The 27,970-nt window shown below is 40.5% G+C and overlaps 1 protein-coding gene across 1 annotated transcript; it reads right to left on the reverse strand.

Annotated features, from left to right (window-relative positions):
* LOC107605549 (putative golgin subfamily A member 6-like protein 3) lies at positions 1–27,970 on the reverse strand. Its single transcript, XM_016307461.1, has 4 exons — positions 27,643–27,970; positions 27,390–27,517; positions 27,051–27,177; positions 1–908 (listed from the first exon to the last, which is right to left on the reverse strand). Exons 1-4 carry the CDS (start codon positions 27,968–27,970, stop codon positions 1–3), a joined length of 1,491 nt encoding a protein of 496 aa, XP_016162947.1.

A 27,970-nucleotide genomic window follows, 5' to 3' on the forward strand; every position in this document is an offset into this window, starting at 1 on the left:
CTAAAATGGCTTGATCTGTTGGTCCAATGCTGGCATGCTATGGACTACGTAGTCCAACTTTGCTTGAGTTGCTATATCATACTCCATTCTATCCACATAGCTATGTTCTCCAATTGTATGATATATGTTTTTCCATTGGTAGAGATTTTGGGTGTACTCCCCATACTTGGCCTGTCGTAGGAACAATCCATTAATTGATTCTTGAACATTTGCTGATTGTTCCTTTTGCCCCTCAAAAACTTTTGCTTGAAACTCCCTTTGTTGATCTAACATCTGAAGCTGGAAGTTTTCTTGGATCTCCATCATTTCCTGCTGCCATTGCAGTTGTTGCTCACGATCCTTCAAATATTGCTCTTGTTGTTGCATGTATTGCTCTTGCTGCCTCAGATATTGCTCTGCTCTCATGTGTTGTTGAGATATTTCTTCAATGGCTCTTTGTAATTGGCTTAGGTCCATTGCAGCAGGAGCTTGTTCCCCCTCAACCTGTGGTCTTCTCCCTCTTCCTTGAGCTCTCCTCTCTTGCTGATTATCAGTGTCATCAGTGACACCCTCCATGCTTTGCTTGGTGATCCCTCTACTCCCTTTTACCTTCTCAGTGTTTTCATCCTCGAAGAATACTCCAGCTCTTTTGCACAGCCTCAGAATAGTGCTTGGGTGTCCAAGTCTACTTTTACCAGTATCCTCAGCTATTTCTTGAATACTATCCGCAATGAGCTGTGGGACATTGACTTCTCCTCTCCTAAGTATGCAATAGGTCAGAATTGCTCTCTTGATGGTGACCTCAGATGTATTTGCAGTAGGGAGAATGGATCTTCTCACTATCTCATACCAACCTTTGGCTTCTGGTATGAGATTTATTCTTCTCAAGTGGCTTGGAGCTCCCTCTGAGTCTCTTTCCCAATCCTTACCTTCAAGACACAACCCATTTAATATCTCATCAGGGTCATTCTCACCCTACAATCTTTCCTCAAAACTGGGTTCTCCATATGATATCACCCTTATCTGTAGAACTCTCATAATAGATGGTGGGCTAAAATCTACCTCAACCCCCCTGGTGCACGAAATTGTGATTACACTTTTCACAACTCCGCACAACTAACCAGCAAGTGCACTGGGTCGTCCAAGTAATACCTTACGCGAGTAAGGGTTGATTCCGCGGAGATTATCGGCTTGAAGCAAGCTATGGTTATTTTGTAAATCTTAGTCAGGAGATTAACAACAAGAGTGATTGAATTTATGAAAAATAAATAACATGAAATAAACAGTACTTGTGATTCAGTAATGAGAAACAGGCTGAGCTTCCGGAGATGCTATGTCATCTGAATCTCTGCTTTCCTATTGTCTTCTTCTCCAAACACGCATGGCTTCCTTCAATGGCAAGCTGTATGATCCTCTCGAATGAAAAAAAATCCATATGCGCTGTCACCACACGGCTAATCATCTGTCGGTTCTCACTAGCATCGGAATAGGACCTTTGTCCTTTTGCACACTGTCACTGCGCCCAACATTCGCACGTTTGAAGCTCGTCAAAGTTATCCCTTCCCAGATCCTACTCGAAATACCACAGACAATGTTTAGACTTTTCAGATCCCAGGAATGCTGCCAATTGGTTCTAGCCTATACCACGAAGGTTTTAACCTCCGGACTCGGTCCGTGGATCAGAAACCCAAGAGATACGTATTCAAGCTGTCGCCCAATGACTACGTTGAGCTCAAATAGAACAGAATAGTTGTCAGGAATGCGTTCATAGATTTAAGAATAATGATGAGTGTCACGAATCATCATCTTCTCCGGATTGAAGTACGAATGAATATCTTAGAATAGAATCAAGCGTGATTGAATGGAAAACAGTAGTAATTGCAATAATTCATTGAAACACAGCAGAGCTCCTCATTCCCAACCATGGGGTTTAGAGACTCATGCCATCAGAAATACAATATGAAGTGTAAAAAAAATGTCATAAGTTGTCAACTGAATCTCTAAAAGTAGTTTTTATACTAGACTAGTAACCTAGGTTTACAGAAAATGAGTAACTTAGTGCAGATAATGCAAAATTCTACTTTTGGGACCCACTTGGTGTGTGCCTGGGCTGAGCTTTCAAGCTTTCACGTTCATATGCCCAAGGTTGGCATTAAACGCCACTTCAGGTGCCAGTATGGGCATTTAACTCCGAAAAAGGTGCCAGTTCTGGCTTTTTATGCCAGACAGTTTTAGGATGACTTTGGATGCTGGTTTGGGCCATCAAATCTTGGGCAAAGTATGAACTATTGTATATTTCTGGAAAGCCCAAGATGTCTACTTTCCAACGCAATTAAGAGCGTGCCAATTGGACTACTGTAGCTCGATAAAATCCATTTCGAGTGTAGGAGAGTCAGAATCCAACAGCATCTGCAGTCTTTTTTCAGCCTCTGAATCAAATTTTTGCTCAGGTCCTTCAGTTTCAGCCAAAAAATACCTGAAATTATAGAAAAACACAAAAAATCATAGTAAATCCCAGAAATGTGATTTTTGAATAAAAACTACTAAAAATATAATAAAAGGTAACTAAATTATACTAAAAACTACTTAAAAATACTGCCAAAAAGGGTATAAATTATCCACCAAACTTAAATTGTTGCTTGTCTCCAAGCAACTAAAAACAAAATAGGATAAAAATAAGAGAATATACAATGAATTCCAAACTTATCAATGAAGATTAGCTTCAATTAGATGAGCGGGACTTGTATCCTTTTTGCTTCTGAACAGTTTTGGCATCTCACTTTATCCTTTGAAGTTCAGAATGATTGGCATCTATAGGAACTCAGAATTCAGATAGTGTCATTGATTCTCCTAGTTCAGTATGTTGATTCTTGAACACAGCTACTTTGTGAGTCTTGGCCGTGACCTTAAGCATTTTATTTTCCAGTATTTCCACCGAATACATAAATACCATAGACACATAACTGGATGAACCTTTTCAGATTGTGACTCAGCTTTGCTAGAGTCCCCAGTTAGAGGTGTCCAGAGCTCTTAAGCACACTCTTTTTGTTTTGGACCACGACTTTAACCGCTCAGTCTCAAGTTTTTCACTTGACACCCTCACGCCACAAGCACATGGTTAGGGACAGCTTGGTTTAGCCACTTAGGCCAGGATTTTATTCCTGTGGGCCCTCCTATCCATTAATACTCAAAGCCTTGGATCCTTCTTACCATTGCCTTTTGGTTTAAAGGGTTATTGGCTTTTTTTTGTGAGCTTTTCTATTCACTGCTTTTTCTTGCTTCAAGAATCAATTTTATGATTTTTCAGATTATCAATAACATTTCTCCTTTTTCATTATTCTTTCAAGAGCCAACAATTTTAACATTCATAAACAAAAAATTCAAAAATATGCACTGTTCAAGCATTCTTTTAGAAGACAAAAAGTATTATCACCACATCAAAATAATTGAACTAATTTCAAGATATAATTCAAAATCATGTACTTCTTGTTCTTTTGTAATTAAAAACATTTTTCATTTAAGAAAGTGAAGGATTCATAGGACATTCATAGCTTTAAGACATAGACTCTAAATTTTATTAATCATGAAATAAAATAAGACATAAAATAAACATAAAAGCAGACCAATAATAATAAAAGCAAGGAAATTAAAAACATAAAATTAAATGACTCTTAAAATAGATATCTAATGACAAAAGTTATCACAGAGTTATGATTCAACAACCTTGATTTTGAGGGGTAGGTACTCCTTCAATTTGTGGGACATCCAGCTCTTCAAGGGACAGCTTCTGGCGCTTTAGTTCCTGTAGCTCACGCCCTTGCTTCTCTTGTTCTCTGAGTAGTTTACAGAGCATGCTGTTTTGATTCTGCTGCTCTTCTTTGAGTTGATCCATAGATTCTTGCAGCTTGTTGACAGATGCTTCTAAGCGGGCCCAATAGTCAAATTGGGGAATTTCTGGGAGGAGCTCATGCGCCTTCCTCTTGGTGAGGTTGTCTTGAACTTGAGGTCCATCCATCACCCTTTTGGTGATTGGGTGTTCGACTGGGATATACTCATCAACACCTATTTGTACTCCCACATCTTTACATAACAGACTGATCAAGCTTGGGTAGGCCAATTTGGCCTCAGTAGATTCCTTATTTGCAATTGTGTAAATTTCACAAGGAATTAATTGATGGACCTCCACTTCTTTTCCCAGCATAATACAGTGGATCATCACTGCTCTTTTGACAGTAACTTCAGAACGGTTACTGGTGGGAAGTATGGATCGCCCAATGAAATCCAGCCAGCCCCTAGCAACTGGCTTGAGGTCTCCTCTCTTTAGTTGGTTTGGGATACCTTTTGAATTGGTTATCCCCTTGGTTCCAGGGAGGCATATGTCCTCTAGAACTTGATCCAACTTTTTATCTTTAGCCATTCTCCTGTTAAAGGATTCTGGATCATTCTGCAGTTGAGGAAGTTTGAGGACTTCTCTCACTTTGTCAAGATGGAAGTAGATAATCCTGCCTCTGACCATGGTTCGAAAAGTGTGGAAGGCAGTTCCCTCCATTCTTTGCTTATCTGTCATCCACAGATTTGCATAAAATTCCTAGACCATGTTTCTTCCCACATTCATCTCAGGATTATCTAGGATTTCCCAGCCTCTGTTTCGAATCTGCTCTTGGATCTCCAGATATTCGTCTTCTTTCAGATCGAACTTGACTTCTGGGATCACTGATCTTCTGCACACTATTTTGAAGTAATGATCTGCATGTTCTTTGGTGCAGAACCTCTCATGCATCCATTGTGGTTTTAGATGTTTTCTTTCTTGCCTCTTGGAGTGGTTTGTTTTCCTTTAGGGGCCATGATCTTGGTCAGTGATCACAGAAAATCACACCAAACTTAGAGGTTTGCTTGTCCTCAAGCAAAAGCAAAGAAAGAAGATGAGTAGATGGAGAGAGTGATTCGAATGATGGAGGAGGGGTGATGGCCGAATGTATAAATAGAAGGGGGGGAGGGTATGGTTTCGAAAATTTAAAAAAAGAAAAAGATATGATTGAAAAATATGATTGATAAAAGATAAACATGATATGCAAAAGAGAATATTGTTTTCAAAATTTAAGAGATATGAAGAAGATACGAGGAAGTTAAATCTGAATTTTTGTTTATGTATCTAAGAAATAAAAGATAATATGAATGAATTGAAAAGATTTGAAAAGAAATTAGGAAGTTACATAAGTTTTTGAAAAAGATTTGAAAAGAATTTGAAGGAGAATTAAAAGGAATTTATAAGATTATGAATTTTTGTTAATGGAAGTTAGAAATTGAATGTTTGCAATGTTTAGATGCAGAAAATTTTGAATTAAAACAAGAAAGTTCGAAAAAATTTGGATTGAAAACGAAATTACCTCTCCCCTGTCTGTTCTGGCATTAAACGCCTAGAATGATATCCATTCTGGCGTTTAACGCCCATCTGGTGGCCATTTTGGGCGTTTAACGCCCAGCCAAGTACCCTGACTGGCGTTAAATGCCAGAAATCCTTCTTCACTGGGGGTTTTTCTAAACGCCTAGAATGCTGCCAATTCTGGCGTTAAACGCCCAGAATGCTGCCCATTCTGGCGTTTAACGCCCAGTTTGCCTCTTTACTGGCGTTTTGATGCCAGTGAGCTCCTTTCCTCTGTGATTTCTCTGTTTTATGTCTTGAACCTCCATTTTCCTGACTTTTTCACTAAAAATATATTAATTAGCAAGGGAAACAAAATTAAAAAGACTTATCTAACTGTTACAAACATCTAATTATTGATAATAACTGGGTTGCCTCCCAGCAAGCGCTTCTTTACTGTCTTTAGCTGGACTTTACTCAGCTTTTTAACTTAGTCTCAAGTTTGAGCATTCTTGCTCAACATTGCCTTCAAGATAATGTTTGATTCTTTGTCCATTAACAATGAACTTTTTGTCAGAATTAATTTCTTGAAGTTCTTCATAGCCATATGGTGACACACTTGTAATCACATATGGGCCCCTCCACTGGGATTTCAATTTCCCGGGGAACAATCTGAGCCTAGAGTTGAACAGCAGGACCTTCTATCTTGTCTCAAAGACTCTAGATAATAGCCTTTTGTCATGCCATCTTTTTGCTTTCTCCTTGTAGATTTTAGCATTTTCGAAAGCACTGAGTCTGAAATCCTTTAGCTCATTCAGATGGAGTAATCTCTTTACTCCAGCTACCTTAGCATCAAGGTTTAGGAACCTGGTTGCCCAATAGGCCTTGTGTTCCAGTTCTACTGGCAGATGACAGGCTTTTCCATACACAAGCTTGAATGGAGAGGTTCCTATAGGAGTCTTGAATGCTGTTCTGTATGCCCACAGAGCATCATCCAGACCTCTTGCCCAATCCTTTCTACGGGTACTTACAGTCCGTTCTAGAATTCGTTTTATTTCTCTATTTGAGACTTTAGCCTGCCCATTTGTCTGTGGATGATATGGGGTGGCCACTTTATGGTTAATTCCATATCTGACCAGAGCAGAGTCAAGCTGTTTATTGCAGAAATGAGTGCCTCCATCACTGATCAGTATCCTAGGGACACCAAACCTGCTAAAGATATGCTTCTGGAGAAACTTCATCACTGTCTTAGTATCATTAGTGGGTGTTGCAATTGCCTCTACCCATTTAGATACATAGTCTACTGCCACCAGAATATAAGTGTTTGAGTATGATGGTGGAAAAGGCCCCATGAAGTCAGTACCCCATACATCAAACAACTCAATCTCTAAGAACCCTTGCTGAGGCATGGCATAACCGTGAGGCAGATTACCAGCTCTCAGGCAACTATCACAGTTACGTACAAACTCTCGGGAGTCTCTGTAGAGAGTAGGCCAGTAGAAACCACATTGGAGAACCTTGGTGGCTGTCTGCTCACCTCCGAAATGTCCTCCATACTATGATCCATGGAAATGCCAAAGGATCTTCTGTGCCTCTTCTCTAGGCACACATCTATGGATCATTCCGTCTGCACACCTCTTAAAGAGATATGGTTCATCCCACAAGTAGTACTTTGCATCAGTAATCAATTTTTTTGTTTGCTGCTTACTGTACTGTTTGGGTATGAATCTCACAGCTTTATAGTTTACAATGTCTGCAAACCATGGTACTTCCTGAATGGCAAAGAGTTGCTCATCCGAAAAGGTTTCAGAGATCTCAGTAGGAGGGAGGGACGCTCCTGCTACTGGTTCTATCCGGGACAAGTGATCAGCTACTTAGTTCTCTGTCCCCTTTCTGTCTCTTATTTCTATATCAAACTCTTGCAGAAGCAGCACCCATCTTATGAGTTTGGATTTTGAATCCTGCTTTGTGAGGAGATATTTTAGAGCAGTATGGTCAGTGTACACGATCACTTTTGATCCTACTAAATAAGATCTGAACTTGTCAATGGCATAGACCACTGCAAGTAACTCCTTTTCTGTGGTTGTGTAATTTTTCTGTGCATCATTTAAAACACGGCTAGCATAATAAATGACATGCAGAAGCTTATTATGCCTCTGTCCCAATACTGCACCAATGGCATGGTCACTGGCATCACACATTAGTTCAAATGGTAATGTCCAGTCTGGTGCAGAAATAACTGGTAATGTGACCAACTTAGCTTTTAGAGTTTTAAACGCCTGCAGACACTCCGTATCAAAGACAAATGGCGTGTCAGCAGCTAGCAGATTGCTCAGAGGTTTTGCAATTTTTGAAAAATCCTTTATAAACCTCTTATAGAATCCTGCATGCCCCATAAAGCTTCTGATTGCCTTAACATTGGCAGGTGGTGGTAATTTTTCAATTACCTCTACCTTAGCTTTATCCACCTATATTCCTTTGTTCGAAATTTTGTGCCCAAGGATAATTCCTTCAGTCACCATAAAGTGACATTTCTCCCAGTTTAAAACCAGGTTAGTCTCTTGGCATCTTTTCAGAACAAGTGCTAGATGGTCAAGACAGGAGCTGAATGAGTCTCCAAATACTAAGAAATCATCCATGAAGACTTCCAGAAATTTCTCTACCATGTCAGAGAAGATAGAGAGCATGCACCTCTGAAAGATTGCAGGTGCATTGCATAGACGAAATGGCATCCTTCTATAGGCAAAGACTCTAGATGGACATGTGAATGCTGTCTTCTCTTGGTCCTGAGGATCCACTACAATTTGGTTGTAACCTGAATAGCCATCCAAAAAGTAGTAGTATTCATGACCTGCTAGTCTCTCTAGCATCTAGTCTATGAATGGTAAAGGAAAGTGATCCTTTCTGGTGGCTATATTGAGTCTTCTATAGTCAATACACATACGCCACCCTGTAACTGTTCTTGTAGGAACCAGTTCATTCTTTTCATTATGAACCACTGTCATGCCTCCCTTCTTGAGGACAACTTGGACAGGGCTTACCCAGGTGCTATCAGAAATAGGATAAATAATTTCAGCCTCCAGTAACTTAGTGACCTCTTTTTGCACCACATCCTTCATGGCTGGATTTAGCCGCCTCTGTGGTTGAACCACTGGCTTAGCATTATCCTCCAATAGGATCTTGTGCATGCATCTTGCTGGGCTAATACCCTTAAGATCACTTATGGACCACCCAAGAGCCGTCTTGTGTGTCCTTAGCACCTGAATTAGTGCTTTCTCTTCCTGTAGATTTAAAGCAGAGCTTATGATCACCGAAAAAGTGTCACCTTCTCCCAGAAATGCATATTTCAGGGATGGTGGTAGTGGTTTGAGCTCGGGTTTAGGAGGCTTATCCTCTTCCTGAGGAATTTTCAGAGGTTCTTCTATTCTCTCTGGTTCCTCCAGATCAGGCTGCACATCCTTAAAAATATCCTCTAGCTCTGATTCAAGACTCTCAGTCATATTGACCTCTTCCACCAAGGAATCAATAACATCTGCGCTCAGGCAGTCTTTTGGTGTGTCTGGATGCTGCATGGCTTTGACAGCATTCAACTTAAACTCATCTTCATTGACTCTCATAGTTATCTCTCCTCTTTGGACGTCAATGAGGGTTCGTCTAGTTGCTAGGAAAGGTCTTCCTAGAATGAGAGTTGCACTCTTGTGCTCTTCCATTTCCAGTACTAAAAAGTCAGTAGGAAAGGCAAATGGCCCAACCTTGACAATCATGTCCTCAATTATGCCTTATGGGATTTTGATGGAGCCATCAGCAAGTTGGAGGCATATCCGGGTTGGTTTAACTTCATCAGTCAAACCAAGCTTTTTGATAGTGGATGCAGGTATTAGGTTGATACTTGCCCCAAGGTCACACAGAGCTGTCTTGGTACAAGAATCCTCTAATGTGCATGGTATCTGTTCTGAGGGTTACCTAAAACTGTAGGTCGATCTCGGACGAGATCCTCAGTGATGGTCGGAACCGATGTGTCCGGCTAGTGAGTGGAGGCCGAAGCTGGTACGTCCAACTTGTTTGGACTTGGACGTGCTGCTGATCCTCTGTCACCGAAGGGTGGGGGGTACCTGCAAGAGACTCGGATGCTTAAGTTAGCATGGGTATTAAACAGGTGTTATGTAGAATTAGAGTATGAGTTATACCTGGGTGCTCCAGTGTATTTATAATGGTGAGATGTGACCTTTTTGATAAGATAAGTTAGTTATCTTATCTTATCTTTATCCTTGAGTTGAGGTCAGCGTATCTTTCAACAGAACCGCCTTCATCTCTATAGGCTTAGGCCGCTTTAGGATTCGGGTCGTGCTCCTCTGTTTGGGCCCTTAATTGGGCTCTTATGTCGATTTGGCCGAGCTCTTTGAGAAGAGGTCGGATAGTCTGACCTGAAGAGGTTTGGTCGCTTTTTCTCGAATCATCCCAGGTCGGATAGCTCGACCCAGGGTATGAACAGTGCCCCTGCTTGAGCTCGATCTTCTTTCTGAGGTCGAGTCCTTGACTTTGGTCCTTCTTAAAGTCAAACTCAAGCATTTGTCGATTCCTTTCTTTGTAAAGTATTTTTTGAATGTAGAACGTTTTCCTCTAAAAGCGTGCGCTTTTGTATTAGCGCTTTTTTGGGAACGCAAGCAGTTTTAATATCCGCATTTAATTGGCATTAATTTGCCCTTCATTCTCTCTTGGCTTTTATTTTGAATTTCACGATCAAAAACGGTTTCTCTTCTTCATTTCTTCTTCGTAACTTCTCCCTTTGCTCTCTCGTTTTCTGTTTCTCTCATCTGCTCTCTGTCTTTCGCTTGTGCTTCTGCTTTCGTCGCTTGGCATTTTTCTGGGCAGCTTTTATCTCTGCGCTTCTACTCTTCCTCGAAGCTTCTTCCGTCTCCAGGTTGGTCCCATTTCGTATTTTCCTCGTTGTTTTTGACTTTGCGATGGGGTTTTTCTTTTGATCTTCTTTTTGGAGAAAGTTTGGATCTTTCTGTTTTTTATCATGCTTGACTTGTTGCATGCTCTGAAATTTCTTTTCTTTTTGGTGCGAATCTTTTTCTTGTTGCATGTTGCCGCCGTTTCTGTTTGTGCCTTGGCTGATGATTTTTTGCTTGATTTCAAAAGAAAGTTTGCGCCTTTGCTGCTTGGCCTTTTTTGACATTTCTGATATACTGTAGAAGTAGTGTTTTTTGCTGGTAAACTGTAGAAGTGTGGTCTTTTGTTTTCTTTCTAGATTTTATTTTGATGAGTGCTGGGATGTAGGCCGTAGAAATAACTTGAAAACCTTGTTTATTTACTGCCTCCAAGGGATGCCCCAAGACCTTTGTTTTGAGTCTTGGGGTTTTCCCTTTTTGTTTATCCGCCCGTCGAGATGTTATAACCTCTGTCCGAGATGTTTTTATGTAATCCATTCTTCTTTTCTTTTTGTAGGATTTAGTTGACCTCATGTCTTCCCGAAATAACGTTGTCGAAATGCCTTCCCAGGTTCCCACGGGTATGGCTGATTGGGTGGACTCCATGGTTCTTATGTGTGTCTCGCTGGTTGATTCTGAATTTTGTACTCAGTTTAGGTAGTTTCACAGTGTCTGTAGTAATTCTGGTGATGAGAAGAACTATGAACTTATCCCTCCCTCTTCTGACGAGAGAGTCTGCTTTTCGACTCGAGTTGTTGATGGTCGCCCTTTCTTTTATGCTTATGATTTTTTCTTTGGTCAGCTGGGTATCACCCTTCCTTTTACCAAATTCGAAACTGACCTGTTATGGTCTTGTAATGTTGCCCCTTCTCAACTTCACCCCAATTCCTGGGGTTTTATTAAAATTTTCCAATTGCTGTGCGATGGTTTTGGTATTCCTACTTCCCAATCTCTCTTTTTCTATCTGTTTGTCTTGACTAAGCCTGGTGTGGTAAAAAAGAAGTCGGCCTGGGTCTCCTTTCGTTCTACCTAAGGGAAGAAGGTTTTTTCCATGTTTGACGAGTCGTTCCGTGATTTTAAAAACTACTTTTTGAAGGTCCGAGCTGTTGAAGGAGCTCGCCCCTTTTTTCTAGATGAGAATGACGAACCTGCTTTTCCCTTGGAATGGAAAAAAGATGTGAGGGTCTCCAGGTATTCGTGGGAAATGTTGGATGAGGCTGAGCGAGCCTTTGTGACTATCTTGGAAGAACGCTGGGGTCAACCTCCCCATCTTGACACAAAGAAATTTCTAACCAATCATACTCTTCTTCAAACTGAACTGGGTATCTTGTGTTTCTTTTATTATTTTGTTTATGTTGCTTGTAGCTGTCCTTTCCGACTTATCTGACTTGTAGCTGAGTTTTCTGTTTTGTTTGCAGAGGCAATGAAGAATAATGAATCCATGAAAGCTTATAAGAGGGCACAGAGGGCGACTGCTGCCAGAAATGCTGCTGCCCAGGCGGCTGGGGAGGGATCTTCCCAAGTGCGCGAGAAGCCATCGGTGCAGAGTTTCACCGGGGTGAAGTAGGTGATCCCTACATCCCGAGTTCGTTTGGTAGATCCTCACGTCACCTCTGCTGCTCCTTCTGTTGCTCCTCCCAATAAAAAACAAAAGATTGCTGAGCCCTTTGACCTCGATGCTCCTGATTTTAATGCTATTGAATTCGTGGATCAACAAATCGCTCCTTATGGCACTCTCTCCATGGACGATGTGTCCATCCTCCATCACTTGGAATTCATGGCCCAAAATCATGTGAAGATGGCGTACATGTCGGCTGCCATATATCGGACTGCTCAGAATCTCCCTCTCCACGCTACTAAAGCGTTTTTGGAGGAGGCGAAACAGGAGTTTGATCGGATGAAGGAGCTAAAGGAGGAGCTTGAGACGAAGGTAGCCAAGCTGGAGAAGGATGGAACTGTGGATGCTGTGCCGATCTAGACTCGCCCTCCTTCTCCTTGTCCTGATGCTGCCAAGAAGGCTCCTGATGCTTGTTGATCCTTTCTTAAAATTTGTGTAGTTGGCCCGGCTTTTGGGCTTTTTTTTAGAACTCTTTTATTTATTTGCTAATACTTCTTAGTTGCTTATCTCGCAACTTTTATTTTGAAAAACAAACAATAGCTCGCTATCTTTTTGATAGTAGTTTTTGGTGGCCTTTCGAGGCCTTATAACTCTGTAAAAAGTAGTTTTTTGACTAGGCATCTTTTCTGTTTTCTGCTGATGTCGAAATCTTACGGCTCGACCTCCTTGGGTTGTTTTTGTTATGTTATTTGTAGCTTGAATCCTTTGAGGTCGTGGTTGTGGGGGTCCAACTTGTTTCTTTGGTTTTCTTTGCTTTGTATGCTTTCTTAACGTTGGTCCCCTTCTAAGCTATTCTCGTAATCCTGTGCCTTAGACCTTTGCTAGGTCTCCTTCAGGGATTACTTTTATAACTTTCCAGTTGTAGGAGTCCGACTTCGTTAGGTCGGTCTCCTTTAAGTTATTTGTAGTCCTCTTTCTTGGATCTTTGTCAGATCTCTTTCAGGGACTACTTTGATAACTTTTAAGTAGTAGGAGTCCGACTTGGTTATACCGGTCTCCTTTAAGTTATTTTTTGTAGTCCTCTTTCTTGGATCTTTGTCAGATCTCTTTCAGGGACTATTTTGATAACTTTTAAGTAGTAGGAATCCGACTTGGTTATATCGGTCTCCTTTAAGTTATTTTTGTAATCCTCTTTCTTGGATCTTTGTCAAATCTCTTTCAGGGATTACTTTTATAACATTTCATTTTGGGCTGACTTTGTCATGTCGAGCCCTTCTAAGTTAAAGTAATCCTCTTTAATAGGGTTGGCCAGACCTCTTTCCAGGGTTTACTTATAACTTTGGTTGACTTGGTCCGACTTCTCAACGTCGGCCAGTCTTTAAGTTATTATTTTAGCAATCCGTAAGACCTCGTCAGGTTCTTTTTTAGATCACTTTCGATAACTTCTTATATTATTCTGTGTTCATCTTTGCCGATTTGTAGAAAGTGGTTGTTGTCTCTAAATCGTCCTTTGGGTGAATCGCGTTTTCACCTTTATCGGACGGTTGTCTTTATCATGATCGTGCAGTGAAATTGTTTTTCACTTTCTGCCGATCTGTTGCTTTATAATCGGACGATGAATGCTTCAGATTAATGCGTCTTGAAATCTTTGTAGAATATCTAAAATATATTTTATTTAAAGGAAAAATGCAAATATATACATATGGGATTTGTATGAGTCTCAACTTGGTGCCTCATTAAAAAATCTTTTCAGGAAAAAGAGTGCATCCAATGATGAGATCTTTTATCTTTTCTAACTGTAGTACCTTCTGAGGTTGCAGGCGTGCCATGACCTGGGAAGCTCTCATCCATCGAGTTTAGACAGTCTATAGTAGCCCTTTCTAAGTACTTCTACAACTCGGTAGGGTCCTTTCCAGTTTGCTGCCAGCTTTCCCTCTCCTGGTCGAGTTGTTCCGATATCATTTCGGATTAGGATGAGATCATTTTCTGCAAAACTTCTCGGCACTACCTTTTGATTATATCTGGAAGCCATTCGGCATTTTAGAGCTTCTTCCCTGATCCGAGCTCTTTCTTGGATTTCGGGTAACAAGTCGAGCTCTTCTCTCTGAAGTTGGGAGTTTGCTCCCTCATTGTAGTGAACTACTCTGGGCGACCCTTCCTCAATCTCTACTGGAATCATTGCCTCTATTCCGTATGCTAATCGGAAAGGGGACTCCTTCGTGGTGGAATGTGGCGTTGTTCGATATGCCCATAGGACCTGTGGAAGCTCTTCTGCCCAGGCTCCCTTTGCATCTTGTAATCTCCATTTTAATCCGGCCAATATGACTTTGTTAGCAGCTTCGGCCTGCCCATTGGCTTGTGGATGTTCGACGGAGGTGTACTGGTGCTTTATATTCAAGTCGGCTACTAGTTTTCTGAAGCCTGCATCTGTGAATTGAGTGCCATTGTCTGTGGTTATTGAATATGGAACCCCGAACCTTGTGACAATGTTTCTATATAAGAATTTCTGGCTTCTTTGACCGGTGGCATTGGCCAGGGGCTCTACCTCGATCCACTTTGTAAAGTAATCTACCCCTACTATGAGGAATTTAACTTGTCCTGATCCCTGTGGGAAAGGGCCGAGAAGATCGAGTCCCCATTTTGCAAACGGCCAAGGCGAGGTCACGCTAATGAGCTCTTCTGGCGGGGCGATGTGAAAGTTGGCATGTTTCTGACATGGTGGGCACGTCTTTACAAATTCTGTGGCTTCTTTCTGTAGAGTTGGCCAATAAAATCCCGCCCGGAGTACTTTTTTGGCGAGAGCTCATGCTCCGAGATGATTGCCACAAATACCGCCGTGTATTTCTTCTAGCACTTCCTTTGTGTTGGAGGTTGGCACACATTTTAGTAAAGGTATTGAGATTCCTCTTTTGTACAGGATGTTGTTTATGATGGTGTAGTACTGTGCCTCCCTTTTTAACCTCTTTGCCTCTTTTTCTTCTGTGGGGAGCATTCCTGTTCTGTGGTAGTTGGCTATAGGGGTCATCCATCCTTGGTCCTGACTTGTTATGGTCAAGACTTTTTCCTCTTCCGAAATTGACGGGTTCTGCAACATTTCCTGGATGAGGCTTCTATTGTTACCCCCTGGTTTGGTGCTGGCTAGTTTTAAGAGTGCATCAGCTCGGGCATTTTGTTCGCGGGGTATGTGGCAGATCTTATACTCCCCAACTTGTCCGAGCTGTTCCTTGGTTTTATCCAAATACTTTTTAATGGTGGGATCTTTGGCTTGGTAGCTCCCTGTTATTTGTGATGTGACCACTTGTGAATCGCTGTAAATGTTGAGTTTTTGAGCTCCGACCTCTTTAGCCAGCTTTAAACCAGCTAATAACGCTTCATATTCTGCCTGGTTGTTTGAGGCCGGGAACCCGAACTTAAGGGAGAGCTCAACCTGGGTTCCTTGGTTGCTTTCTATTATTATGCCCGCACCGCTTCCAGTTTTATTTGAAGAACCGTCCACGTAAAGATTCCATTATGTGGGGGTTTCTAGGGCATCTGTGAATTCTGCGATAAAATCGGCCAGATACTGTGATTTGATGGCCGTCCGAGCTTCATATTTGAGGTCAAACTCTGACAACTCGACTGCCCATTGTAGAATTCTGCCTGCTAAATCTATTTTCTGCAATATTCCTTTTATGGGCTAGTTAGTTCGAACCTTAATAGTGTGAGCCTGGAAGTACGGGCGGAGTCGTCGAGACGTTAGGATAAGAGTATAGGCAAATTTTTCTATTTTCTGGTAGTTCAGTTTGGATCCCTGTAGTGCCTTGCTAATGAAGTAGACGGGTTGTTGCCCATTTTCGTTTTCTCTGACTAGTGCTGAGGCTATTGCCCGGCTTCCTACTGCGAGATATAATATGAGCGGTTCTCCTTCTCGTGGTCGAGATAGGATAGGTGGCCGTCCTAAGAATTCCTTGAAGTCTTTAAAGGCTTGCTCACATTCTGTCGTCCATTCGAACTGTTTTCCCTTTCTTAGAGTGACATAGAAGGGGAGAGATCTTATCGCAGCTCCTGCTAAGAATTGGGATAGAGCGGCCAATCTCCCGTTGAGTTGTTGTACTTCTTTGACACAGGTTGGGGTATTCATGTTGAGTATGGCTTGACATTTGTCTGGATTTACTTCAATTCCCCTTTGTGTGAGCATGAAACCTAAGAATTTGCCTGCTTCTACTGCGAAGGTACATTTTGCGGGATTGAGTCGCATGTTGTGTTTCCTTATGGTGTCAAACACTTGAGCCAAGTCGGATAATAATGTATCTTCGGTTTGCGTTTTTATCAACATGTCGTCCACATAAACTTCCATAATTTTTCCGATGTGATCTGAGAAGGCTTTATTCATTAGCCTTTGATAAGTAGCTCCTGCGTTCTTGAGACCGAAAGGCATCACGATGTAGCAGTAGTTTGCCTTTGGTGTTAAGAACGAGGTCTTTTCCTGATCTGGTGGGTACATGGGGATTTGGTTGTATCCCTAGTATGCGTCCATAAACGAGAGATATTTATATCCAGAGGAAGCATCTACCAGAGCGTCAATGCTTGGAAGTGGGTATCGGTCTTTTGGACAAGCTTTGTTGAGATCGGTGTAATCAGTGCACATTCGCCACTTTCCATTCGACTTTTTCACCAAGACGATGTTGGCTAGCCATAGTGGGTACTTGACTTCTCTTATAAATCCGGCTTCCAGCAGTGCTTGTACTTGCTCTTCCACAGCCTGAGATCGTTCTGGCCCAAGCTTTCTTCGTCTCTGCTGCACCGGTTGAGATCCTGGATAGACCGCCAACTTGTGGCACATTAGTTTAGGGTCTATGCCTGGCATGTCCGCGGCTTTCCATGCGAAGAGATCGACATTATCTCATAAGAATTGTATTAGCAATTCCTTTAATCCTCCTTTGAGGATTGTGCCGATATTAGTTATTTTTTCCGAGGTGTCCCCGATCTGAATTTTTTCTATAACCTTCTGGTTGGGAGCGAAGATCTTCTCGTCATTGAACTCCGCCCAACTCGATTGCGTGGAACTCTTCTCCTTTGCCTCTGAGGTTTAGGCTTTCGTTATAACAGCGACGTGCCATCTTTTGGTCAGCTTTTATCGTGGCTATCCCTTTTGGCGTTGGGAACTTCATACATAGGTGTGGGGTCGAGACTATTGCGCCGAGTTAGTTGAGTGTTGTCCGACCTATGAGAGCATTGTAAGCTGAACTTACATTGACTACGATGTATTCTATTTTGAGGGTCCTGGATTGGTCTCCCTTTCCGAAGGTTGTATGTAGTGATATATATCCTAGTGGTCGAACCGGGGTATCTCCTAACCCGAACAGACTGTTCGGATATGCCTTAAGTTCTTTTTCTTCTAAGTCGAGTTTATCAAAGGCTGTCTTGAATAATATGTCGCCAGAACTCCCTTAGTCTATTAAGGTGCGGTGTAGGTTGGCGTTTGCTAATATGATGGTGATGACCATGGGATCGTCGTGTCCTGTGATGATGCCGGACGCGTCCTCCTTAGTGAATGTTATCGCTGGGATGCTGAGTGTTTCCTCCTCTCCTTCGACATGACATACTTCTTTGAGATACCTTTTGCGGGAAGATTTGGAGATCCCTCCTGCTGCGAATCCGCCATGTATCATGTGGACGTGTCTTTCTGGTGTCCGAGGTGATCATTCTGCTCGTTCGGTATCTTCATCCCTTCATCTTTTTCTTTGATCATCATCTCGGGTGGCCAGAAATCGATCTAATTTTCCTTCCCTCACCAATTTTTCTATGATATTTTTCAAGTCGAAGCATTCGTTGGTGGCATGTCCTCTGACCCGATGATATTCACAATATTCCTTCCGATTTCCTCCTCATCTTTTTCCTTTGAGGGGCCGTGCTGGGGGAATCTTTTCTGTATGGCAGACCTCTTTGTATATTTCGACTAGGGTTGCTCTGAGGGGAGTATAATTATGGTATTTTTTAATTTTCTCCCCTTGTCGGTCTTCTTTCTTTTTGTCTTTATCTCGGTAGGGGTTCCCAGATTTTGAGGTTTCTCCTAATTGAGCGTTTTCTTCCATGTTGATGTATTTTTCTGCTCGCTCCTGTACTTCGTCTAGTGAGGTAGGGTACTTCTTTGATATAGATTGGCTAAATGGCCCCTCTCGTAGGCCATTGATGAGTCCCATGATGGCGGCCTCTGTTGGTAAGCTTTGTATGTCCATGCATGTTTTGTTGAATCTTTCCATCTAGTTGCGGAGGCTCTCCCGATCTCCTTGCTTGATCCCCAGTAGACTGGGGGCGTGCTTGGCTTTATCTTTCTGGATGGAGAATCTGGCCAGGAACTTTTTGGCCAGGTCGTCGAAGTTTGGGATGGACTTTGGAGGTAAGTTGTCAAACCATCGGATTGCTGTCTTTGTGAGAGTTGTTGGGAAAGCTTTGCAGCGAACGACGTCTGAGGCGTCAGTAAGGTACATTCTGCTTCTGAAATTGCTGAGATGGTGGTTGGGATCTGTGGTGCCATCATATAAAGTCATATCTGGGAGTTTGAAGTCCTTTGGGATTTTGGTTTTCATGATCTCTCTGGTGAATGGATCCTGTTCTTTACGTGAGCTTTCCTCAGGAGTGATCCGAGGGGCCTTCGATTTGAGATCGGCTTCCACTTGCTGTAATTTTTCTTCCAATTCTCGACGTCGCCGTATCTCTCTTTGTAGATCCTTCCCGATTTCTCGTTGTTGTTGGGTTTCTTTTTCAAATTGCTTCAAGCGATCTTGAAGTACTTCTATTGCCCCCGGGTTTGCTGGATTTTTGTCTCCGTTGGATTTCGGGGTGTCTTTTAGTGGGGTGTCCGCGTTTTTGTGCGGCGTTCTATTTTCTAGATCTGAATCATGATTGTTGTCATGGTTGTCCGCCATGGTGTTGGGATGACTTCCAGGTCCCCGGCAACGGCGCCAATGTTCCGAGGGTTACCTGAAACTGTAGGTCGATCTCGGATGAGATCCTCAGTGATGGTCGGAACCGATGTGTCTGGCTAGTGAGTGGAGGCCGGAGCTGGTACGTCCGACTTGTTTGGACTTGGACGTGCTGCTGATCCTCTGTCACCGAAGGGTGGGGGGTACCTGCAAGAGACTCCGATGCTTAAGTTAGCATGGGTATTAAACATGTGTTATGTAGAATCAGAGTATGAGTTATACCTGGGTGCTCCAGTGTATTTATAATGGTGAGATGTGACCTTTTTGATAAGATAAGTTAGTTATCTTATCTTATCTTTATCCTTGAGTTGAGGTCAGCGTATCTTTCAATGGAATCGCCTTCATCTCTATAGGCTTAGGCCGCCTTAGGATTCGGGTCATGCTCCTCTGTTTGGGCCCTTAATTGGGCTCTTCTGTCGATTTGGCCGAGCTCTTTGAGAAGAGGTCGGATAGTCTGACCTAAAGAGGTTTGATCGCTTTTTCTCGAATCATCCCAGGTCGGATAGCTCGACCCAGGGTATGAACAGTATCAAAAATCTTCTGGGATCTTTAAGCTTCTCTGGTAAGCTTTTCAGAATGACTGCAATGCATTCTTCAGTGAGGAAAACTTTTCCAGTTTATCTCCAATCCTTCTTATGACTTAAGATCTCTTTCATGAACTTAGCATAAGAGGGTATTTGCTCAAGTGCCTCTGCAAACGGAATCTTTATTTCAAAAGTCCTGAGGTAGTCTGCAAAGTGGGAAAATTGTTTATCCTGTTCCGCTTGGCGGAGTTTCTGAGGATAAGGCATCTTGGCTTTATATTCTTCAACCTTAATTGATGTAGGTTTATTTCCTGCAGAAGTGGTTGGAGAAGCCTGCTTAAGGGGGTTGTTATCAGCACTTGCAAGTGTCTGACCCCTTTGTGGCGTTTGAATGCCAGAGTTGGGGGTTGCATGGGCGTTTAACGCCAGATTGCCACCCTTTTCTGGCGTTTGGATGCTAGAACTGGCCATCCCTTGGGTGTTTAACGCCACCTTTTCACCCCTTTTTGGCATTTAAACGCCAGAATCATTCCTCTCTGGGCTCTTACTGTCCTCAAAGGGATTTTGGGTAGTGGTTTGGTTATCCTTTATTAGCTGTTCCTTTCTTGGCTTCCTGCTACCTTGGATTGATACGTTTACTGTTTTTCCACTCCTTAATTGAACAGCTTGGCATTCTTCTGTTATCTATTTAGATAGCTGCTGTCTTGTCTGATTCAATTGTGCTTCCATATTTTGGTTAGCATTTTTAGTGTCTTGGAGCATCTCTTTGAATTCTGCGAACTATTTTGTTATAGTAAGCAATTGCTGATTGAGTTCAGCAACTTGTTCTCGATGACTAAGTTTAGTGGATACTGATTTAGCCTCTTTTTTCAGGAAGGACTCACTACTCAAGTACAGATGCTGATTTCTAGCAACTGTATCAATGAGCTCTTGAGCCTCTTCAATTGTCTTTCTCATATGTATAGATCCATCAGTTGAGTGGTCTAGAGACATTTGAGCTTTTTCTGTAAGCCCATAGTAGAAGATGTCTAATTGTACCCACTCTGAAAATATTTCAGAGGGGCATTTCCTTAGCATCCATCTGTACCTTTCCCAGGAATTATAAAGAGATTCATCATCCTCTTGTTTAAAGCCTTGGATGTCCAGCCTTAGCTGTGTCATCCTTTTTGGAGGGTAATATTGATTCAGGAATTTGTCTGATAATTGTTTCCATGTTCTTATGCTTGCTGTGGGTTGGTTGTTTAACCACCTCTTAGCTTGATCTCTTACAGCAAATGGAAACAGTAATAATCTGTAGACATCCTGATCCACTTCTTTATCACGTACTGTGTTAGCAATTTGTAAGAACTGTGCCAGAAACTCAGTAGGTTCTTCTTGTGGAAGACCAGAATACTGACAATTTTGCTGCACCATGATAATGAGCTGAGGATTTAGCTAAAAACTGCTTGCTCTGATGGGGGGGTATACAGATACTACTCCTGTATGCAGCAGTAATGGAATTAGCATATAATCCCAGAGTCCTTCTAGACTGTTAATTTCCACTTAGGTCCATGATGGAGAAAAGGAATTGATGTGAATTGCAATTAAAATATATTTTTATTTTTATTTATTTAATTAAAAATAGCCGAATAAATAAAAAAATAAGATAAAATAAAATAATTAGAAAATAAAATATAAGTTTCGAAAACTAAAAGAAAAAAAAGAAATTCGAAAATTAAAGTAATCAGTTAGTAAAAAAAAATTTGAAAAACTTTGGATATGATTTTTGAAAAAGATATTGAATTTTGAAATTTTAAAACTAAGATGAGATAAAATAAAAATTTTAAAATAAAAATCTGAATTTTTTAAATGAAATTTTCAAAAATTCAATTAAATAAAGAGAAAGGATATTTTTGAATTTAATGAGGAAAGAGAAAAACAATAGAATGACACCAAACTTAGAATTTTTTTAGATCAAAACAGAGAAAACAAACAAGAAAACTTTGAATGTCAAGATGAACACCAAGAATACTTTGAAGATCAGAATGAACACCAAGAACAAATTTTAAAAATTTTTAAGAAAATAGAAACACAAAGGACACCAAATTTAAAAATTTTTATATTTTGGACACTAATAATTTGAAAATGTATAAGATTAACAGCAACAATCACCAAACAAGAAATTTTAAAGATCAAATAAGGAAAATTATCAAAAACAATTTGAAGATCAATAAAGAACTAAGAACATATAATTTAAAAATTGAAAGAAAAATAAAATCATGCAATTGACACCAAACTTAAAATATGAAACTAAACTCAAATAGAAGACTAAATTATGAAGTTATTGGTTTTTTTAAAAATTTTCGAAAATAGTTTAGGAAAATAAAATAAGGATTTTAAAATTTTAACCAAAAACAATAATAGAAGACTCAATGTTAGTGACTCTAAACCAAAAAGACAATTTTTTTCCTAATCTAAGGAACAAAATAAACCGTCAATTGTCCAAACTCGAACAAGCCCCAGCAACAGCGCCAAAAACTTGGTGCACGAAATTGTGATTATACTTTTCACAACTCCGCACAACTAACCAGCAAGTTGACACAAGGATTTATACCAGTTCGGATTTCCACAAAATAATTCCGTTGTTAGTATAGTCCAAACCAATAGTCAATCCTCAAATCAAATTAAATTTGATTTGTCACAAGTAACAAACCCCAAATGAAAATTAACCGGAGTATTTGGACTCCGGGTCGTCTCACAAGGAATTGCAATGAAGTGGTCAATTATTGGCTATGAAGGGGACAAGGGGTTTTGTTTATAAGGGACGGAAAATAAATGACAAGAAAAGTAAATCATGCAAGTATTTAAAAAAGACAAGTAAATAAGAGAAAGTAAGTAATAAAAAGAGAGACATTCATGGCAAGGGTTGAGATCATAGGCTTTCTATCCTAGTCATACAATGATCAATTCATCTTATTTAGTCAACTCCAACAAATAGAAGAAGGTATCATGTCATCTTCACATAGGGAGAATGTCAAACAAGATTAATTAATCATGTCACAAATATAAACAAGAATTTATCTTATTACGTCATCTCCAACATTGGAAGAAGGTATCATATTATCTTCCATGAGAGAAAGTCTAATAAGACTAGCTAATCTCAATCCAAAAGTCCTAATCAACTTACTAATTAAATTAGCAAAAGACTAGCGTCAATGGAAACAATATTAGCTAACAATTCTAGATCACCAACATAAGTTGGGTTTTCATGACTCAAGATTGCCTAATTACTCTTTCCAAGCCAAGAATGCTCAAAATCTACTCTAAGATCCAACCAAGCATTTTATCAAACACTTGGAAGGCATAAAAGGAAAGTATAGTAAAATTGCAAGGAATATAAATCTACACTACTCAATTGCAAGGAATTAAACAACAATAAAGCAAATCAATGATAAAAGAGCATGAATCATAAATTGCATTGAAAGAGAAATAGAAGAACAAAAGTGCATCAACATAAAAGTAGAGAATTACATGAATGAAATACAAAATTAGAGAGAGGAAGAGTAGAGGGACAAGAAATTGTAAAGGAAAAAGTAAATCAAAGCATGAATTAAACCTAGATCTAAGAAATTCTAATCCCAATTCTAGAGAGAAGAGGGAGCTTCTCTCTCTAGAAACTAAACTACATGATGCTAACACTTCAAACAATTGCTCCCCCCTTTGCCCAAGCTTGAATTCTGCATGAAATAGCATTAGAAATGAGTTGGGTTGGGCCCAAAGTGCTTCAGAAATCACTGGGGGCATTTCACTTTAGTGGGCCACGGCAGCATTGGCGCGCACGCGTGCATGGCCCGTGCGCGTCCCTGTACATGAATCAACATATGGGAAATTTTATATCATTTTGAAGCCCCAAATGTTTGCTTTTCAACGCAACTAGAACCGCCTCATTTGAACCTCTGTAGCTCAAGTTATGGTCGATTGAGTGCGAAGAGGTCAGACTTGATAGCTTTACGATTCCTTCATTTCTTCATGAGTTCTCCCACTTTGCATGCTTTTTTTCTCACTTCTTCCATTCAATACTTGCCCTATGAACCTGAAATCACTCAACAAATACATCAAGGCATCAAATAGAATTAAAGTGAATTAAATTTAGCTATTTTAAAGCCTAAAAATCATGTTTTCACATTTAAGCACAAATCAAGGGAGAATTGCAAAACCATGCTATTCCATTGAATAAATGTGGGAAAAGGTGATAAAATCCCCCAAATTAAGTACAAGATAAACCACAAAATTGGGGTTTATCACAAGTGCACTGGGTCGTCCAAGTAATACCTTACGTGAGTAAGGGTCGATCCCACGGAGATTGTCGGCTTGAAGCAAGCTATGGTTGTTTTGTAAATATTAGTCAGGAGATTAATAACAAGAGTGATTGAATTTATGAAAAATAAATAACATGAAATAAACAGTACTTGTGATTCAGTAATGAGAAATAGGCTGAGGTTCCGGAGATGCTCTGTCATCTAAATCTCTGCTTTCCTACTGTCTTCTTCTCCAAACACACATGGCTTCTTTCAATGGCAAGCTGTATGATCCTCTCGGATGAAAACAAATCCATATGCGCTGTCACCACACGGCTAATCATCTGTCGGTTTCCACTAGTGTCGGAATAGGACCTTTGTCCTTTTGCACACTGTCACTGCGCCCAACATTCGCAGGTTTGAAGCTCGTCATAGTCATCCCTTTCCAGATCCTACTCGGAATACCACAGACAAGGTTTAGGCTTTCCGGATCCCAGGAATGCTGCCAATTGGTTCTAACCTATACCACGAAGGTTCTAACCTCGGGACTCGGTCTGTGGATCAGAAACCCAAGAGATACGCATTCAAGCTGTCACCCAATGACTACGTTGAGCTCAAATAGAACGGAATGGTTGTCAGACATGCGTTCATAGATTTGAGAATAATGATGAGTGTCACAGATCATCATCTTCTCCGGATTGAAGTACTAATGAGTATCTTAGAATAGAATCAAGCACGATTGAATGAAAAACAGTAATAATTGCATTAATTCATTGAAACACAGCAGAGCTCCTCACCCCCAACCATGGGGTTTAGAGACTCATGACGTCAGAAATACAATATAAAGTGTAAAAAAATGTCATAAGTTGTCAACTGAATCTCTAAAAGTAGTTTTTATACTAGACTAGTAACCTAGGTTTACATAAAATGAGTAACTAAGTGCAGATAGTGCAGAATTCCACTTCTGGGACCCACTTAGTGTGTTCCTGGGCTGAGCTTTCAAGCTTTCACGTTCATATACCCAAAGTTGGCATTAAACGCCACTTCAGGTGCCAAAATGGGCGTTTAATGCCGAAAAAGGTGCCAGTTCTGGCGTTTTACGCTAGACAGTTTTAGGCTGACTTTGGACGCTGATTTGGGCCATCAAATCTCAGAAAAAGTATAAACTATTATAAATTGCTGGAAAGCCCATGATGTCTACTTTCCAAAGCAATTGAGAGCGCGCCAATTGAACTTCTATAGCGCGAGAAAATCCATTTTGAGTGTAGGAGGGTTAGAATCCAACAGCATCTGTAGTCCTTTTTCAGCCTCTGAATCAGATTTTTGCTCAGGTCCCTCAATTTCAGCCAAAAAATACCTGAAATTACAGAAAAATACACAAACTCATAGTAAAGCCCAGAAATGTAATTTTTGAATAACAACTACTTAAAATATAATAAAAAGTAACTAAATTATACTAAAAACTACTTAAAAACACTGTCAAAAAGGGTATAAATTATCCGCTCATCACCCCCTAACATAACTCTTATAGGGAGGGTTGTCTTTGCTTTCCCTCACAGCATTTGCATAAAATTCCCTTATCATGACTACACTGATGTCTGTGAGAGGCTCACAAAGAAGTTCTCATCTCCTTTCTGCCTCTATTCTTCTCATGATGGGATATTCCCCATCTTTCAGCCTGAACCCTGTGTCTGGAATAACTTTCTTTGCTTCCACTAGCCTATAATACCTTGATTCATGAAATGGAGACTTAAACCTCTTGGTATCATAGGTTGGTGGTTCGGCCACTATTGGTTCCTTTCCTTTCCTCCTTCTAGAACTTGAGGAAGCCATATATTAAGAAGGAAAGAAAGAAGAAGAGAAGACAGGCTTCAGTTAAGGCACAGTTGTGAGGGAGGAAATGGAAGGTGAGGTGTTGTGTGGTGTCTTTGGGTGAGGGAAGAACAATGTAGGTCTTGTGGGGGATTTACACGAAGAAAGCAAAAGTGTGCGGGATGAATATATGAAGAGAACAATGGTTATGTGAGCTTAAGAAGAGCTACTACCAATTTGTAGTGAATGTATGAAACAAAGAAAAAGGTTGGAGGCTTTATACGAAGAAAGCAAGGTGTGTGGCTTAAAGGATATTGCTGCCAATTTATAGAAGTGGAGGGATTGTTGGAGGGAAGCTTTGGCTCGGTTATTTGGCAATGAGGGGTGAGGATTGAGCAAAATATTGTTGTGGATCCATGAGATGGACGGCCTGCATGTGAAGATGAGTGGAGACAAGGATTGCTCCTCCATTGGTTGCATGTAGTTTGGCCTCCAAGGTTCAAAGCTATGCATATTTTGTTTTTCAAGAGAGCACACTTCCCTAGGCACATGTGACTCTCTTTTGATCTTGTGACAACCGTACATGCCCCTTTTATTTTCTTCTCAATCTCCCTTGTACCTATCCACGTGAATTAAAGCATGGTAAGCTTAAACTTTGGATTTCAACATAGTGATGGTGCACTACATATATATAAAAAGAAAAGGTTGCTATGTGTTCCTTATATGTGAATAACCAACCATGCTTCTTAGAACTTAAACAAAATTTTGGTGAACACCAAACTTGTTTTCTTCTAAGTGATCTTTATAAAATCAAATGAATATCCATCACAATTAGTATATTTATTGTAAGGAACCTTTTATTTGCTACCATGCTATCATAAACTCATAAAATGATGCAATGTATGGTTTCTCTATTCATGAATTTGAGCCTTTGAGTTAAAAGAAAATGATTCTCTTGCAATTCAGAGCATACACAGACACCAAACTTAAGGTTTGGCTATATACTTAAACAGAAAGAATGAGTATATATCCTAGAATAGTTTTATGATCAATCATGCTTGACAAGCTATTTTAAAGTGCCTTTAGGCACACCAAACTTAGGAGTCAAGCATATGCTCTAAAATGATATGTGCAATTCTTAAATCCACTCATGAGAGCTCAAACTTATGCTAGAAAAACCAGTAATTATTGAAATAAAAAATAAGAATATAAAATCATGGGTTGCCTCCCATGGAGCGCTCTTTTATTGTCACTAGCTTGACATTAGTCCCTTATTTGGGTGGTTGATGATTGTGGTGCCTCAATTTGTTTCCTCTCACGGTGGGCCTTCTGCCTGTACGTTGATGGTCAATCTCCACATGCTCCAGTGAGAGTATCCTGTTGATCGTGTAGTAATCATCAGTTTGTGGATTTGTCTCCAACTGCTGGTATAGCAATCTCACTCTGTCCCCTTTTGAGAATCCTTCAGTTGGTATCTTCTTGTTCTTTCACCCTTTTGGACCTCTTTTCTTACTCTTCTTTCCTTTCTTCACTTGTCCCTCTTCCTTTGCAGCATGTTTTATGTCAGGAACCTCCTTCTTAATAATTAAGTCTTCAACCCCTTCCTGCCTTCTTTTCTCAGCCTTTACATGTTATTTACCCTCTTTTTCTTCTCCACTGTCTATCTCTTGCTTTGCAGATGAGCTGTTGATCTCTTCATTGGGTTTTTCTTTCCAGTGTATATCTTCCTCTTCAACCTTCATACAACTTTTCTCTTTATCAGTAGGCTGTATTTCTTGGAAGACATTCAAAGTGATCTTCTCAAGGTCAATTCTCCTTGTTCCACATCAATAATGGCCCTTGTTGTGGCCAGGAAAGGTCTTCCTAATATCAGAGAGTCATTCTCCTCTTCTCCTAAGTCTAGGATTACAAAATCTGCAGGAAAGATGAATTTCTCCACTCTAACCAAGAGATTTTCAATCACCCTTTCAGGAATTACCAAATATCTATCCACTAGCTCCAATGACATTTGTGTAGGCTTCACTTCTTCTATAGATAGCCTTCTCATCATAGACAGAGGCATGAGGTTAATACTGGAGCCCAAATCATACAGTGCCTTATCAATGGCTGTGTTACCAATGATACAAGGCAAGTAGAAACTCCCAGGGTCTTTGAACTTTGGTGGAATGCCTTCTTGAACCAATGCACTGCATTCCTATGTTAAGATCATTGTCTCTCTCTCTCATTCCAACTCTTTTTCTTGTTGATGAGCTCTTTGAGAAATTTTGCATATAGAGGCATTTGTTCTAGAAATTCAGCAAGTGGAATGTTGATCTCCAGCTTCTTAAACACCTCTAGGAATTTTGGGAACTGTTGATCTTTAAGCTCTCTGTTGAACCTTTGAGGATAGAGAATGGCAAGAGTGTATGGTTTCTCCTCCTTCTTAGAAGCTTGTGATTGTTCCTCAATAGCTTGCTTTCCTTTCTTTGAAGTTTGAGGTTCCTCTTTCTCCTTGAGCCTTTCATGGTTCTTTTCTTCAATTGTCACTGGCTCTTTGCTGCTGCTGGCTGATAAACCCAT

Source organism: Arachis ipaensis, chromosome B01 (genome assembly GCF_000816755.2).
Source record: "Arachis ipaensis cultivar K30076 chromosome B01, Araip1.1, whole genome shotgun sequence".
Classification (NCBI taxonomy): domain Eukaryota; kingdom Viridiplantae; phylum Streptophyta; class Magnoliopsida; order Fabales; family Fabaceae; genus Arachis; species Arachis ipaensis.

What these genes read in the sequence shown, in the direction of transcription:
- LOC107605549 (XM_016307461.1), bottom strand. Translation starts at nt 27,970, where the DNA reads ATGGGTTTATCAGCCAGCAGCAGCAAAGAGCCAGTGACAATTGAAGAA. An exon ending in GCTCATCAACAAGAAAAAGA is followed by an intron (nt 27,518 to 27,642) that starts GTTGGAATGAGA and finishes TTGGTAACACAG; the next exon opens with CCATTGATAAGGCACTGTAT. An exon ending in CAGTGGAGAAGAAAAAGAGG is followed by an intron (nt 909 to 27,050) that starts GTAAATAACATG and finishes TGTGTCTTGAAG; the next exon opens with GTAAGGATTGGGAAAGAGAC.